The sequence below is a fragment of the Coenobita brevimanus genome, chromosome 13 (assembly GCF_032717465.1).
Source record: "Coenobita brevimanus isolate Jiangsu-jjx chromosome 13, ASM3271746v2, whole genome shotgun sequence".
Classification (NCBI taxonomy): domain Eukaryota; kingdom Metazoa; phylum Arthropoda; class Malacostraca; order Decapoda; family Coenobitidae; genus Coenobita; species Coenobita brevimanus.
The window spans coordinates 54,194,131-54,211,961 of NC_136966.1; the positions used below are offsets into that span (position 1 = coordinate 54,194,131).

General features: G+C 43.1%; 1 protein-coding gene across 1 annotated transcript in view; it reads right to left on the minus strand.

The window, feature by feature from the left end:
• The window catches only part of LOC145415822 (uncharacterized), a 93,842-nt gene extending 79,483 nt beyond the window's left edge, over nt 1–14,359 (minus strand). Inside the window, exon 1 of the mRNA XM_080285019.1 lies at nt 14,240–14,359. Within this exon, the coding sequence (XP_080141145.1) occupies nt 14,240–14,359 (120 nt within the window). The remainder of the gene's footprint in view (nt 1–14,239) is intronic.
• Between the last annotated feature and the right edge of the window lie 3,472 nt (nt 14,360–17,831).

Below are 17,831 nucleotides of genomic sequence, written 5' to 3' on the forward strand. Positions count from 1 at the left end.
ATTCAGGACACTTGCCACCTCCGACACTACGTTGCCCATTTCATGAACTGGGCGATCAGATTAGTGGGTTTTTGAACTTGGTTAGATTTACTGTCTAGTTCATGAGGTGGGTTTCTTGACAATCGGGACCTAAAATATATATTACTTCTCAACCCTGACTAACCCACCCTCCCCCATCGGTCCATCGCCTTCAGTTCGTCACCACCAGTCCATCACCTCCAGTCCATCACCACCAGTCCAACACCACCAGTCCTTCACCACTAGCCGATCACCACCAGTCCACCTTGCGTGTCCACCCCCACCCATCCATCACCCCACCATGTGTCTAAACCACCTATTTCTCCATTTCCTCACCATTTTTACTGCTGTAGTTTGTTCACCTTAATTTGACAGAAATTTCGTTCATTTGCGACATAATTAACAAAACTAAGGGGCAGAGTGGGACAGTGCTACGACCTTACATCCTTCCCCTAGCACTTCTTTGTGACTAGCACCATAGTTACATTCAGTATGGCGAGATGACAATTTTAGGCATGGTTAAAGTGGATTGAGTACGAGGCGCAAAAGGGTGAAGACTCCAGTTAAACTCTACGGTTTATATTTTCCAAATTTAACTAACATGAGTTCTGGAGACGCGCGCCCTCATGTGGTGGCACTGATATAGCCAGGGAACTCAGCTGCCTGGTATACAGATGTCTTAGTTACTTCCCTGTCCCCCGAAATGAACATGGTGGAGTGTGAGAAGAGGAACTTAAGCCTGCAGTCCATCGGGTTCACATTCAGCTAATCGTGGGGTTGTAACTACTACCACTAGCGACTTACTGATTAGGTAGAGTAGGGACAGAAACCTCAACAGATCCTTTTGTAGAGGCCCTCCCTGACAAGATGCGGCGTCAGACAATAGATAATTAGATAAATATATACTCGTACCCCTGCTTTCCTTCCCACTCTCTTCCTCACACCATTATGTAGATTCGTGGTCATTTTTGGGTACAGAAAAGGAATGAACTTTTTGTCTGAAAATTGTATAGTAGTAATATTAACTGTAGTAATAGTTGTTGTTGTAGTAGTTTTAATAGTAATAGTAGTAGTAGTAGCAGGAGTAATAGTAGTTACAACCCCAAGCTCAACTAGACGTGAACCCAGAGGACTGCTGAAAAGTGACCCTGCTCCTGAAGTATACCATTCTCCTTTCGGGGAACAGGAAGGAAGCTGAGGGACGTTTACATAACCAGGCATTGGAGCCACCCAGTTTTATCGGTGCAAACACGTGCAGGCGTCCGTCTCCTGCACCGAACACTATATAAAACAAGTGAAACATAACCCTAATCTTAAATGAACCAGTACCAGCGGAAGTAGATGGGAATGGTAGTGCTTTGGTGGACATCTGTGCTGGTAAGGGGTTGGCAATAGCCAACACCTACTTTCGTCATAAGATGATCCACCGGTATACATGGAGAGTAATGAGGAGGATGGATGGTGAACTTGTTGAACGAAAGGCAATGATAGACTACGTGTGTGTGGATGAGCGAATGAGAAGACAAGTGTTGGATGCAAGGGTGTGGAGAGGGTGGGGGAATGGAGGCTCGGACCATCACTTAGTGATGGCCAAGGTAGAGCTGCAAAGAAAGTGGTTGAGGAGGCGAAGGGGAAGACAGGAGGAAGCAGCTCCTGTGAGAAGAGTGGAGAAATTGCAAGATAGTGAGAAGAGGACAGAGTATAAGAGCATAGTGGAAGAAAGATTGGGAAGGTATGAGCTAGAGCAGATGGAAGGGGTGGAAGACGTATGTAAGATATTCACGGAAGAGATAAGCGCAGCGTGTGAGGCGGTTTGTGGAGTGAGGAGGAGATGCAAGGGTGTGCAAAGGACAGCATGGTGGAATGATGAGGTGAAACGAGCTGTGCAACAAAAGAAGAAGGCATATGGTGAATGGTTGGCGAGTAGAGGTAGGGGAGAAGATGAGAGAGAGAGAAGAGAGGTATATGTGAGCAGGAGAAGGGAGGTTAAGAGACTGGTGAAGGAGAGTAAGAAGAAAGTGGATGAAGAGTTTGGGAGGAATCTGAGTGTGAAATGGAGGGAGAGTAAGAAATTGTTTTGGAAGGAGGTAAAGAAAGTAAGGCAGTGTGAAAGGGGAAATAGTAGGGGAGTGAAAGATAGGAATAATAGATTGTTGGTGGAGAAGAGAGAGAAATTGAGGAGATGGAAGGAGCACTTTGAGGATTTGTTGAATGTAGAGAGTGAGAACAGTGTGAGTATAAGTGGTTGGGGAATGGCTGGGAGAAGAAGAGATGAGAGGAGGGAGGAAGAGATCAGTAGGTCGGAAGTAGTGGAAGCGATGAAGAAGATTAAGCTGGGAAAGGCCCCAGGAATTGATGGAGTGTGTGGTGAAATGCTTAGGTATGGGGGTGAGATTGTTGTGGAGTGGATATGGAAGTTGTGTAGATTGGCTTGGGAAGAGGGAAGGGTTCCAGAGGACTGGAAATCAGGTATAATTGTTCCTCTGTACAAAGGAAAAGGGGAGAGAGAAGTATGTGGTAACCATAGGGGTATTTGCCTTCTTAGTGTGACTGGTAAAATATATGGTAGAATAATCATTGATAGGGTTAGGCATATGACAGAGGAGCTAGTTGGAGAAGAACAAGGGGGATTTAGGAAGGGAAAAGGGTGTGTAGATCAGATATTTGTTCTAAAGATGTTTAGTGGAGAAGTATCTAGAGAAGGGAAGGAAAGTGTACGCTGCCTTCATGGACTTGGAGAAAGCTTATGACAGAATAGATAGGAAAGGTATGTGGAAGGTATTAAGAATATATGGAGTGGAGGGGAAATTGTTGAGTGCTGTGAAGAGTATGTACGAGGGAGCTAGGGCTACGGTGCGAGTGGATGGTGAGCTGAGTGAGTTTTTTGATCTCAATGTGGGACTGAAACAGGGGTGTGTAATGTCTCCATGGCTGTTTAATATATATATGGATGGGGTCGTAAAGGAGGTACAAGGTAGGGCAGTGGATGTGGGGGTGGCCCTAATGAATGAGGGTGAGATTTGGGAGCTTCCGGTGTTGCTGTTTGCTGATGATACAGTATTGTTGAGTGAAGATGAATGGGAGTTGCAAGGTTTGGTGAATGAATTTGGGACAGTGTGTAGGAGGAGGAAGCTGAAAGTTAATGTAAACAAAAGTAAAGTTATGGTGTTTGAGAGGAATGAAGGCACAGAGTGTGCAGTGAGGTTGGATGGTGAGGATATGGAGAATGTGAGTGCATTCAAGTACTTGGGTAGTGTGATGAGTAAGGATGGAACTTTGGGGGATGAAGTACGTGAAAGGGTACAGCAGGGAAGGAAGGTTGTTGGCACACTGAAAGCAGTGATGAGAAATAGGGAGGTGAGTATGGAAGTTAAGAAGTCACTGCATGATGGTATTGTGATCCCTACCCTGACGTATGGAAGCGAGGCGTGGACCTTGCAAGAGGGGAACAAGTCAAGAGTGAGAGCAGTGGAAATGAGTTACTTGAGAGGAGCATGTGGAGTGACATGGAGGGACAGGTTGACGAATGAAGAAGTGAAGGAACGTTGTGGGGTAGATGTGGATGTGGTTGAAAAGATTAGGAGAAATACACTGAGGTGGTTTGGACATGTGGAGAGGATGGAGAATGAAAGACTGACTAAGAGGGTGTATGTAGGTGAGGTGGAGGGAGGGAGAGGGAGGGGTAGACCGAGGATGAGGTGGAGGGATGGAGTTGAGAGGTATATGAGGGAGGGGGGGGTGAGTTGGGGGGAGGGGAGTCAAATGGTGGGTGACAGAGTGACTTGGAGGCGTTTTGTCTGCGGCCACCCTTTGCGGGATTAGGGCGTCGGGCTATAGATAGATAGATAGATAGACTTGTTATGAATGGTTCAACTTTTCTGCGATCTAGTCACCAATCTTTAGGAGGCTACACAACTCCCTGACTTAACAAGGCGCACATCCCAGGAACCTATGTTATTTATGTACATATGCAGGGCTATAACTCGTTGTTCTCTGGAGCCAGCTGGTAGAACACACACACACACGCACACACATCACGGTGCTAGTTGACTGTGAGATAAAGCAGTGTTTGGTGTACTGGCATTAGGTGTATTGGTGTTAGGGATGCAGTGTGAAGTGTATTGAAGTGAATTATGGTAGTGAAATAAGTGATAGCCATGGATGACTGGGGTGTAGCAGTGTGAGTATGATAACGCATAACTGTGGCAGTTTTATGTGTGGCAGTGTTAAGTGTGGCAGTAGTAGATGAATGTGAGATGTGGTAGTGCTAGGTGTGGTAGTGTGAAGTGAGGTACCGGTAGTGTAGGTTGTGGTTAAGTGTGGCAGTGTTAGGTATGGTAGTGTTCAGTGTGGCAGTGTTAGATGGCTGTGTGGTGTGGAAGTGTATAGTGTGTGTGTGTGTGTGTGTGTGTGTGTGTGTGTGTGTGTGTGTGAGAGAGAGAGAGAGAGAGAGAGAGAGAGAGGAGGGAGGTTGGAGGGGGCAGGAAGAATATATTTACGACAGGATATTATTCTCCATGGACAGAAAATAGAAATTATAGACAAAAGGGATTGGTGATAAGTTATTTAAGATACGAACAGATGTTTTGGGGGGACATAATGGAAAGATTCTGAATTGGAATGAATTATTTTGAAGCGCACAGTATGGCTTAAGAATTGTATATGAGGAAGAGTTATTGCGGGTTTTTGATGTGGGAAGCAGAGAATAAAAGGAAATTATTGTTGCATTGGATATGTAGGAACAGTTTAAAGAACATAGAATTCCTTCGTAAATACCTCTCGCCGACGGATAATTGAGGACAGAGATTAAATGCAGAAAGGTAAGAATTATTAACGAGTAGATTATATTGCTGAAGAGTTATTGTGTAAAGGAAAGAATAGGTATGGAAAGCATAGAACTATTTACTCTCATGGTTGCGTCATCACTTGCGTTTTACTGCAGCTGATGCCAGACAGTCTTCGTATGTTTAACTGAGAGTGAGCCACAAGGGCCAGAGAGTGTTGATACTATCACACTTAACCCTCTCATAGTCGATACAGTTCTGGTATTCCTGCAAAAGCCAGACGAAGTTATTCAAATGCGTCAGAGATAAATTATGGGAGCCTGAGTGTGTTGGGCCATACGTTCTTTAAATTATTATTATTATTGTTGTTGTTGTTGCTATAAATCCTGTCACGGTTGGAATAACCCTAGCATTCTATTCCAGTTTAAGCCAGACGACTTTATACAGATGAGGGTAAGCCATAGGTGTCTGGGCCTGTTAATTCCTTATCTGTGCCGCCAGAGGAGAAATATTGTGGGAAGAAAGGAATTATTCAGTACTGTAGCGAATTATTCAGGGTAGGTAATTGTTTGGGTAGACGTTTATATTCAGATAAAAGAGTGAGCCATTGGAGCCTGAGAGTGTTAATTCTTTATTTATGTTGCCATCAAGTCATTGTGGACAGAATGGATTTTCTGAGAGAATGATGGAATAATTCATCTGTGCAGCGAATTATTTAGGGTGGGAAGGAGAGGCAAACGATTATACTCAGATGGGAGTGAGTCGTAGGAACCTGAGAGAGTTAAAGAAACGCCTAGGTCGCCATCATTTTATTAAGGACAGAGAGAATGGTTGTGGGAAGGAAGGAAATATTCAGGTACTGGGCGGGAAGGAAAGCTGGACTATTATACCCTGATGAGAGTGAGCTATAGGAGTCTGAACGTGTTAAGGAATTATCTATGTCGCCATCGAGTCATTGTGGACAGAGGGGGAGAATGGCTGTGGGAAGGAAGGAATTATTCAGCAGTGTACGGAATTATTCAGGCGGGGAAAGAGAGCTGCCCCTGGCCTGGACATGCAAGGATCCCATCAGAGGTTACGGTTCGATTGCACCTCAACCCAGACGATTTTTTGGACAATTTTTCCGTCCTCCACGCGATTTGGAGACGAATTTCCGTGTAACAAATTATTTTTTGACTTTACCATACACCAAGCAAGTCTTAGACGGGTTTTCATACGATTTTTAGAGGATTTGGTGTACATTAATCTTTTTCAGTGATTTTCTTACGAGTTTCTATGCACCATACTACTTCCAGACGCTTTGAAGCACGCATATTGATTTTTCTTACACCGTATTAGACTTAGACGATTTCCAAACTTCTTTCAGTAAACCACACACTTTTCAGTGGATTTTACGTGCACCAAAAGATTTCCGGATGGTTTTCCCCACAGCAGATTATTTTCAGATTGTTTCAGACTATTTTTCTATATACCAAGTTAGTCATAGATGATTTTCCATACTCCAAGCTTTCTTTAGACGATTTTCTGTCCTTCATGCTATTTTTAGACGATTTTCTGTAATTTATTTTAGTTTTAGATTATTTTCTTTATTTCATGTTTTTAGGTGATGTTCTGTAATTCATGAGTGTTTTAGACGATTTTCTGTACTTCATGTTTTTAGACGATTTTTTATACTTCATGTTATTTTAGACGATTTTCTGAACGTGTTATTTTTAGACGATTTTCTGTACTTCATGTTATTTCTAGACGATTTTCTGTACGTGTTATTTTAGACGATTTTCTGTACTTCAAGCTAATTTTAGACGGTTTTATGTACTTCATGTTACTTTTCAACGATTTTCTCCTCACCTATTTCTTGACGATTTTACGAACATTAGGCCATTCTCAGACGGTTTTCCTTACTTCACCAAATAAGTTTTTAGGGCAACTTTCTGTACACCGTATAGTTTTCACGCGGACCATTCGCAGGCGATTTTCAGACAGCGATTTTCAGACGATTTCCTGTCAACCAATCGATTTTCAGACGATTTTCCTTACACCAAACGATTTTCTGACGATTTTCCGCCCCCCGGACGATTTTCAGACGATTTTTTCATATTATAGATTTTCAGACGATTTTCCCTACACCAGACGATTTTTTTGTCATGTATTATAGATTTTCAGACACCAGAATTAGAACTTAAACTTTGTTCTGCGATGTCATCGTTTTTCTCTTCTTCTTTTTTAAAGTTTATTCTTACTAACACCAGACGATTTTATTCAGCTTTGGGAGATTATTTTGAATGGGGGGATTAGATTAATCCCGTCACTACTTAGGGATTTCCACAGTTAAATAAAATCGTCGGTGAGTAGAAAGAGCGAACAGAAGAAAAATAACATCATGCTTAGGTGATTCACTGATTGGTCCGTAAGTATTCTCTCTCTCTCTCTCTCTCTCTCTCTCTCTCTCTCTCTCTCTCTCTCTTAGTACGATGATACCTTTTATTTATTGTCACCACCAGATTATTTTTTCTTATTATTCTTGGGACAAACCTCTTGTTTTGTAGTGGTTCATCAGTCACCAATAACCTTTCAATCCGACTATGTATTTTTCGTTGTATTCTTACCTTCATGATAAAGGTTTTTCGTTATTGGAGAGTGTTTTTGATCTAGAGGGCTTAGATGAAACTCTTATTTATCATATTTTTCATTATTGGAGAGTTTTTTTGATGCAGAGGGCTTAGATGAAACTTTTTTTTTATCACATTTTTCATTTTTGGAGAGTATTTTTGATGTAGAGGGCTTAGATGAAACTTTTTTTTATCACGTTTTTCAGTTTTGGAGAGTATTTTTGTTTTAGAGGGCTTAGATGATACTCGTATTTATGCCTTTATTCATTATTGGAGTGTATTTTTGATCTTGAGGGCTTAGATGTAACTTTTATTCCATCTACAAAACGTCTCACAAAACCTGAATAAAACTGTCTGGGTGAAACTCGAATGAATCAGTAAAAGACGTCACTGCATTGAAGGGAGACTTATGAGGAGCCTACACGTGGGAAGTTCATGTACCCTGGGTGAAGCTGCGGTGTCCACCCGGGAACCAAACTCCTATTTCCCCGCACCTCACCATGGAAAAGAACCCTGGCCCGACTCAGGCGAGGCGCTGGTTCATTAAAGGTGTATATACTGTATCTGTTGGACGGCCCCACAGAAGTATTTGCTTGCCTGTAGTCGACGGGTCTGCTTGGCCACCAGACCGTGATTAAGCAACAGCGATAACTCAATTCGATCACGTGATTAGATTCAGTTTTGCAGCCTAGAGACGATTTGTATTTATCTAAAGAAAGATTCCATGCTAAAGAGGTTAGAAAAATCACTTAATCCTTGAAGTGCGATGGCAGCTTTTTTTTTTAGTTAGGTGCAACTACATCCAGACGATTTTATTCAACTTGGGAAAGAGTTCTCGTGCAGAATGGGTAAAAGTGGCTGGGGATCTGCCATAAAAGTCAGAGTTCGGGGCTTGCATACGTATGTCTCTCTCTCTCTCTCTCTCTCTCTCTCTCTCTCTCTCTCTCTCTCTCTCTCGAGCCTCCGGTGGTTGGGTCGGTTGGGTGTGCGTCTACCAGTGCTCCTAACCTGAGTTCAGTCTCACCCCGGAGCGAACATCTAACAAGGTGCGTAGTACGTCCTTTTAAGTGCTCTTACATGTTTGCACTCCGTCGAAATTAACTTGAAGACGTAAACAAACTCTCTCAATCACAAATACAGCCACTCAGATAATTTCCACACGCACTTCTCACCCTACTCACACAAAAAGCAGAAGAAACAACAGAAGAAGGAAGAGGATGTGCGTGAATCACAGGGTAGGGTCGGACCATTTCACCAGTCAGAGAAAGTGGCGTTCCTCGACCTTCCAGATCAGTGGCCCTTCAGGATACGGAAAACCCGGCTGGAGTAGAGTTGCCCGTCCATGTCAGCCGTGTGCAGGTCGACCGCTGAAGTATTGCATATGTCACTGCCTCTCCGCCCTCACTTCTTTTCCTGCCTCTTTCTTTTCTGTCTCTCTGCCTCTTTCGTCTCTGTTTTCACTCGCTTTTCTGTGTCATTTTTTACTCTCTCTCTCTCTCTCTCTCTCTCTCTCTCTCATCCGTACTGTACTGCCCCTCTCTCCACCTTTCTCTTTCCTTCCTCCCCCTCCCTCCCCTTCTCCCCTCTCTCCCCCTGTCTTTACTCTTTCACTCAGTTTTGACCACTCTTTTTTCCCCTCTCTTTTCTTCCTCTCACCAGCGAAAGACGTCTCAAAAAGGCGCCTCTTTCCCAGTCTGCTTACTCTCCCTCTCTCTAATCTTTACTTCTTTTCACCCAAGAAGCGCTCTCTCTCTCTCTCTCTCTCTCTCTCTCTCTCCTTTTTATTTATCTATCTGCCTCCTTACCTATGTGTCTGTTTCTCCCTCTCTCTTCTCTTTCTCCATCCCTCCCTCTCTTTTCTCTGTTCTCAACTTTACTCTGCGTTTCTCTCTCTCTCTCTCTCTCTCTCTCTCTCTCTCTCTCTCTCTCTCTCTCTCTCTCTCTCTCTCTCTCTCACCAACAAAAGCTTATCTCCCCAGGGCTTGTAGTGGCTTTGAGTGTCGTAGTGAAGGGGAGGGCGGAGGGGAGGGGAAGTGATGCTCTCTCTCACTCACTTCACTACATCTCACATCACTTCCTTTTACTTTACCTCACTTCACTTCCTTTCACTTCAGTTCCTTTCACGTCACCTCACTTCAGTTCCTTTCACTTCACCTCACTTCACTTCCTTTCACTTCACCTCACTTCAGTTCCTTTCACTTCACCTCACCTCACTTCCTTTCACTTCACCTCACTTCACTTCCTTTCATTTCACGTCGCTTCACTTCCTTTCACTTGCCCTAACTTCACTCCCTGTCTCTTCGCCTCACTTTACTTCCTTTCGCTTCACCCCTCATCAGTTCCTTTCACGTTCCTTCGTCATTTTCCTTCATCTTCATCTCATATCATTTCACTTCATTTCCATTATTCCCTTCCCTTTGCTTCACTCCACTTCAGTTCACATTATTCACTTCACCTCACTTCTGCTCATTTCACTTTCATTTCGTAATTTTTCTTCATCTCACTTCATAGTAGTTCACTTACATTTTTTATTCCCATCCTTTCACTTCTGTTCGTCATTTTTCATCACCTCACTTCATTCCTCTTCCTTGCTTCCATTCATCTCACTTCAGTTCAGGTCATTTCAAATCATTTCACTTCAGTACACTTCCCTTAACTTTTGAATGTAAAAAAAGGGAGGGCTGTAGGAAGGGAAGTGATGGGACCTGCTTTCACTTCACTCCACATCACTTCACTTCCTTTCAAACCACCCCACGTTGTCCTTGCTTCACCTCCATTCAACGCACTTCACGTCTACTACTCTTCCGTTACTTCATTTCCCTTCCCTTCCCTTCCCCTTCCCTTCCCTTCCCTTCCCTTCCCTTCCCTTCCCTTCCCTTCCCTTCCCTTCCCTTCCTTTTCCGTTGGGAGTGTCGTAGTGAAGGTGTGAGTTGGTGAGAAGGGGAAGTGGTGCGAGTCATTCACTTCACTCCTCCATTTTATTTTCATGTCATTTCACTTGGCTTCACTTCATTACCCTTCAACTCATGTCTCGTCATCTTGCGTCTATTCACTTCACTTCATCTTCTTTTACTTCACTTCCTCTCTCATTCATTATCGTTGTGAAGGCGGTCTGGAGGGGAAAGGAAGTGACAGCTCTAGCCTCAAACTTCCCTTCCCTTCACTTCACTTTCCTCCATGTTCTTCACCCCTTTTCAACTTACTTTACGTCCTTTCACTCCCCTTCATTTCACTTTACTTCCCTTCAGTTCACTTCACGTCCCCTCACTTCCCTTCACTTCCCTTCCCTTCATTTTACTTCCCGTCACTTTAAATTCCTTCATTTAAATTTTTCCTTTACTTTCCCCTATTCTCCTTCATTTCACTTCCCTTTCCTTCCCTTCGTTTTAACTCCCATCTCTTCATTTGGCTTTTCTTCATTTTTTCCCCCTGCATATTACTTCCCTTTCCCTTCCCTCCTATCCGTTTCCCTCCCTTCCCATCCCCCCATTTCCCTTCCCCCCCTTCCGCTCCCCTCACTTCACTTTCCCTCCCTTCCCATCTCTTCCCTTCCCTTCCATTTTCCTTTCACTTCATTTCCCATCATTGTTTTCGCGAACAGAGTGATGGAGAGTTGGGGGAAGATGAAACTGTCACTTAATCACTTCACTTATTTTTCTCAACATCTCTTTCCATCACGTCTCTCATTCCACGATAATTCTCTTCACTTCGCGCTTCATCCTTTCACCTGAGTTCACTTCCCTTCTTCAGATCACTTCACCTGGTAGTCTGTAATTGAATGGCAGCCTTTTACAACAACACATCTCTGCAGCACATCCTTGTTAGCGATGCCGATGCCGTAACTGTGGTGAATGAGTCGCTTCTATTATGTATCTCTGTATGGATTCGTGACGCCAAAATAGCACATAGCTAGTTAGGTCTGGATTGGGTGTATGGATGGATGTGGGTGGGTGGGAGAGGGAATATGAGATTAAGGGTGAGGTAGTGGGTGTGGGTGAGTAGGGGAGGGAATGGGAGTAAGGGTGAGGTAGTGGGTGTGGGTGAGTGGGGGAGGGAATGTGGGAGTAAGGGTGAGGTAGTGGTTGTGGGTGAGTGAGAGAGGGAATGGGAGTAAGGGTGAGGTATATAGTGGGTGTGGATGTGAAAGGAGGCAAAGACCCGAAGAAAAGAATTTGTAAGGAGTAAGGAGACGAAGAAGGTACTTGGGTATGAGTTTATGAAGGAGATACATACATACATTCACACATACATACATACACTGATCTGTCAAAGGTCAAGGTCACGTGTCAAGGTCAAAGTTCGAACGCTGCTTAGGTGTCCTCGCTGAACTGGGTATTTAAAATGGAAAGGTAGCAATTTTCAGACCAAGTTAAATTAAACTGAGTAAAGTTGTAATCTAATGGTTAATTTTCCTAATTCTGATTCCCAGCCGACTTCCGTTCTGGCCGTCCCATTTTTTCTCTTCCAGTCAGTCCCTTTCATGTTCTTCCTCTTCGTTCCTTTTGGTTCCCTGCGTTTTCTTTCTTTCCTATTCCCTTACCTTCATCATCATCATCATCATCATCATCATCATCATCATCATCATCATCTTAAGCCTACATCACACTTTTAATAGGAAAAAAAAAAAAATCTGGTGGTTAGGATACACAAATACAACTAAAGCATAAAATTAGAACTTTATCTGTCCATTAACTTAGCCAAAATTGCGACCACTCGATTTTGAATGCTGAGCTGTAGCAGGAAATTAACGCAGCCGTATGATGCTAGTCACGAAGAATTGGATGTAGAGCCATAGTATTATTTTGCCCTTGAGCCATGGCGAATAAAATGCGAAACGGCGCAGATCACCGCCATGTTCATTCAGGCTCCCATGACTCACTTTCAACTTAATAAAATCGTCTGGCGAAACTGAGGTAGAGGATTGGAGTTGTTTCGACCATGAAAGGATTAATGGTACCAATATTAAGACACTGAGCTGAATAAAATAGTCATGCTTTTTCTGGACTGGAATACTAAATTATCCCAACCAGGCGAGGGCTAATAATGACGGTGTTAACTTTTACAGGCCTCTTATCGGCATGAAATAGCTCTGTATCAGCGGGGATATAATGCTGGAGTTGTGATCATTAGATGGTTAATGATGACAGTATTATCTCTGTTTCCTGTGGCCACTCAGCCAAATATAATCTGGCTTTTGCTGGAACAGAATACTAAGCCGTCTCGATGATGAGGATATGACTGTGGATGAAATATGTTAATGTGGGTGTGGAATAGTCAGCAACAGGTCTACATGGAATATGAACATTCTGGTTCTACATATTCAGCACGATAATGTCTTTTTTATTACACACGCCGTTGCGATACCGAGAGCGGGGTAGTGTTTTGGTAGGTGTGTGTGTGTATGTGTGTGTGTGTGTGTGTGTGTGTGTGTGTGTGTGTGTCAGTCTGTCTGTGTGGGTAACTGTCGGTCTGTTTTTACAGAAAAATAGTCCAGACTGCTTTGCTTCAATTTTAACCGAGCTTGTTGAGGGTCAGCCAAGCGGTTGACCTGCTGTTTTTTTAAGTAACAGGTCAAAGGTCATGGTCACAGGGCCAGGTCAGAGTTTCACTAGCAAGATCAACACAGTCAGTTTTCATCAGATTTAGAATGTGGGAAGGCTGACGGTAAGGGCTGAAAAAGTCATCGTGGCTTGTGTCTAACCCTTTCACCACAAAAGATTTCACATAAATTGAAGGAAAATCGTTTTGCCATAAAAAGGAAGTACACAAGACCCCATCGTACTAGATTGTTCAGGGGAGGGAAAGCCACTCTTGACAATATAATCCTCAGTCAGTAGCTGTGTAGTGTAATAAAGCATTCTCACGTCCTAAATAGGTTAGCATAGTAAACCTGTTTTTCGTCTGTATGATTGAGTCAGGTATATCGAAGGCTTGATTGACGGGTGTGAATGAAAGTGTGACTCGTCTTCGTTTGACATTCTGATCATAGTGGTCTTACTTTTGGTAGTTTGGTGGTCTTAGGTTCATGGGAAGCCTCAGATGGTCGGGTCGGTACAACGTGTCTACCAATTCCCTTGACTTAGGTTTAGTTCCACCAGTCACCTAACTTTAGTTCAATCCCACCCAAGGTCGGACATTTAGGAGGGTGCACTAGTATGTCCTTCTATGTGTTCTTACTTATTTTGCTTCCTCTCAAGGTTCCCACGATGAAGTTTACAGACTCAGTCACGCACCAACACAGCTACTCCAACATGAAGTAGATGTGTATTTCTCCCGGTGCGTGCAGAGAAAACATGTAAAGTGCGTACTTAGTCGTTCGACATGCATGCCGATTTGAAAGAATTACAAAATAGTGTTACTGCGTCATAAAAGAAGCCAGTATCCCGATGCAATGGCCACATGATCGCAGTGGTGGCATATGTGAATGAAAAATATTACAGAGGGAATAATAACTGCGATATCTCAGGAGACACTCAGTTAGTGGTAGTAGGCGCATTAGTAGTAGTAGTAGTAGGAGTAGTAATAGTAGCAGTGGTTGTGGTTGTGGTGGTGGTGGTGATGATGGTGGTGGTGGCTGTGGTTGTGGTAGTAGTAGTAGTGGTAGTTATAATGGTGGTGGTTGTGGTGGTGATGGTGGTAACTGTCGTAGTAGTAGTTAACAGATGAGAACCCATTCTACAACCTGTACTAAGAAATCAAAGCGATACCTTCCTTCCTTTTACTACTTTGTTTCCTTTATAAAATTTGGAGGAGGACTGAGACCCTTATAAATAATAGTGGAAAGTTGTGTGTAGTAGAAGACATTATCAAGGAACCAGACGAACTGACCTTAGAAGTTTCATTGAAGTCATTGTGCTCAGTTTCCCCTTTTTGTGATCGTTTCTTGTTTTCGGGGGAGGCCTGACCCCCCAAGAATCGGTGGGGGGTCAGGTTTCTCAAATATCGCATTATGGATGAGAGCCCATTATGCAACATGTACAAAGATATCAGAGTCATGTCTGCCCTTCTTTCGGTATTTCTTAAAAATTTGATTTGATGAGTGGGTTGACCTCCCTAAAATCATTGTTGGAAAACTGTATATAGTGTAAGACTTTCGGAGCAACCAGACGAACCTAAATAAGAAGTTTCATTCAAATCCATCAAATAGACTAGGAAGAGTTAAGGCGCGCACACCCACACCCACCCACCCACCCACACACACACACACACACACACACACACACACACACACACACACACACACACACACACACACACACACACACACACACACACACACACACACACACACACACACACACACACAGGTTGAATCTCGGTCCACGGTACAAGGCGAACTACCGAAAATAATACCATCGTTCTTCGCAGGATTGATCATTTCCGTAGGTTTTCCCTCATCCTGTATTCCAGAAGTATTCCACATCTATACCCATGGATGAAGCATTGTGTAGAGACGGGATACTTCTCCAGTGACAGTAAGTGGTGTTCCTCGGCCGTACGGAGCAGTTGCAATTATAGGACCCGTAATACAGGCTTCAGTGTGTGTAGTTGCAATGCCTACTTCCATGCCAAGCTCTGGAGCCTGCTATTTCAGTACGTACATACCTACCTACCTACGTAAATACACACACACACACACACACACACACACACACACACACACACACACACACACACACACACATTCCTGTTCAAGTGTTCATGAATCGCACCCATCCGTTTTGTAATACTTGTCAAGATAAAAGGATTGTGATAGTGTGTGTGTGTGTGTGTGTGTGTGTGTGTGTGTGTGTGTGTGTGTGTGTGTGTGTGTGTGTGTAAGCTGACCCCTGCCTCACACAAATATCCGTGTATCGGGTTGAGTGGTCGACATCCGCCTGGTTTGGTTAAAAATAGACCGTTATTATTTTTCATGGAGCAGTAAATTATTTCAGATCATATCCAGTTGCGTGTGCTTGCGTGTGTGTGTGTGTGTGTGTGTGTGTGTGTGTGTGTGTGTGTGTGTGTGTGTGTGTGTGTAGAAAGATTATTATATGTGTGTCATGGTGTTAAAAGTATTTCATATTTCATATGCAGTAATTGTCTTCACACACACACACACACACACACACACACACACACACACACACACACACACACACACACACACACACACACACACACATACTATACATATATACCTACATACATGTACATATGCTGATATCCACAAGGAGAAGGAAACACGAAATATCCCGAGCGCATTTCGTATGAAGATGTGAATACACGACAGTGCTCGGGATATTTCGTGTTTCCTTTTCCATGTGGATATCAGCACATCTATGAATCACGTGTTCTACAGTGATATAATCGCATACATGGACATAATAATACGAACATACGTAGCATATGTGCCATACCTACAGGATAAGCATTATACAAGATACAGCCAAAATATGAAAGTAGATAAGCATTTCTGTTACTTTTATAATAATGATAATACTGATAATAGTAGTAGTAATAATAATAATAATAATAATAAACTGTATTACAAAAACTGAAGCATAAATATTTTAAACAATATGCGGTAGTAGGATAAATTAATTGAACACGGAACATTGAGTATATGGTCGTAAAATGTCATGGATAATATTGCATACGTCATCATTTGTGAACTTGGTAAACAGAGCATGAAAGGAATTTATGTCGTTACAGCCTGTAATGTATTGTGCATCAGGGCAGACCTCTACAACATGCCTCTCAGTCTGCACAAGGCCATACACACACACACACACACACACACACACACACACACACACACACACACACACACACACACACACAGAGGCATTCTTCCAAGGGTATGCTGCTACGCGACCCGCCTATTGCACCGTCCTGTCTCCAATGCCAGGCTATTCCCGGACGCTCTAAAACGTTTAAAGGATGTTCTCTACAGATCGTTAATTTAGTGTTTCTTGGTGTAAACATCATGCACTGTAAAACTTGAATTAATGTCTCTGTATACAATGCATTTTCATGTATTGGAACTAACAGTGGCATTATGTACTTTTCCGGCTTTAGAGACATATATGAAGTATCATTATGTTATCGCCGATGTCTTCTCCAACGAGAGTATTAAAAATAACGGAGTTTATGGCAAATGACAAAGGGTCATCATTCATGTTGGATCTGTTAGAGCACATCTTATGAAAGAATTTGTGTTGTCTGTTCAAGTACGTCACATAATGAAGGATAGCCCAACTCAGCGAAACATACCAGGTTGGATGTTGTTCTCCTTACTCCCAACAATTCGTTTATGACCCAGTTATATAAAATTATTTCAGGTTTACCATCAGACACTACCCACGATTCACACCCATACAGGAGCGATGACAAAAGGCCTGCATTGAACACACGAAGCCCAACTATAATCGGTACATCATTATTCCTCCTTATAAACGAGACAAACTTTAACACATGACATAATTTGATTTTTGCGTGTCCATTTACTGGTGATGACGCGAATCCATCACACATGAATGATGAGCCTAGATATACATAACCTGTACGTTGTTCAGTGACTAATCCATCTACATGGAGCGGCTCTCTCTCTCTCTCTCTCTCTCTCTCTCTCTCTCTCTCTCTCTCTCTCTCACACACACACACACACACTGTTGTTCAAAAGAATGTGCGTTCGACCCCAGACTAGGGCAGGGAACAGCTTGATATTATTTCAGTTCCGTCAAAACAAACCTCACTAACCTTCCGCAACACCCATGGACATGTCATAAAAACACCGCTGTATGCTATTACACCAGTCTTGAATGAAACAGCCTCGACATCAAATCAATATGGACGTTGGGTATTAGCGACGAAGTGGTGACATGTGATGATGTGGGTACAGAGTGCCAAGTAAATGTTGCAGACTATTTACCCAGGTGACACCAAGTGTTCATAGGCTACTTGCATTTTGAACCCATGAATGTGTGGATCGCCATATACTGTGCTAAGTACACTATCCTTGACCTCAATAAACGCAAAAGTTATAGTGATGTCAGTGGTGGCTTTGGAGGGGATGATGTGGAAGTCATAGTGGTGGTGGTGGTGGTGACAGTTTTCATTGTGAAGTCATAGTGGTGGTGGTGGTGGTGGTGACAGATTTCATGCTGGAGCAAGTGGTAGTGTAAAATAATTATGTTGGTAATGCTGGTTGCGATGATTATGGTGGTGCTGATATATATATATACAGTATATATATATATATATGTATGTGAGTGTGTGTGTGTGTGTGTGTGTCCGACTCTGGGCATAGGCTTCACAGCCTGCTCCCAAGGCCCAGTAGTCCTCCTACATACCATACACCTCGACATGTCACCACTTCGGCGCTAACACCCACCGTCCAAATTGAATAATGCAAGGGCTCTCATACAGGACTGGTGTA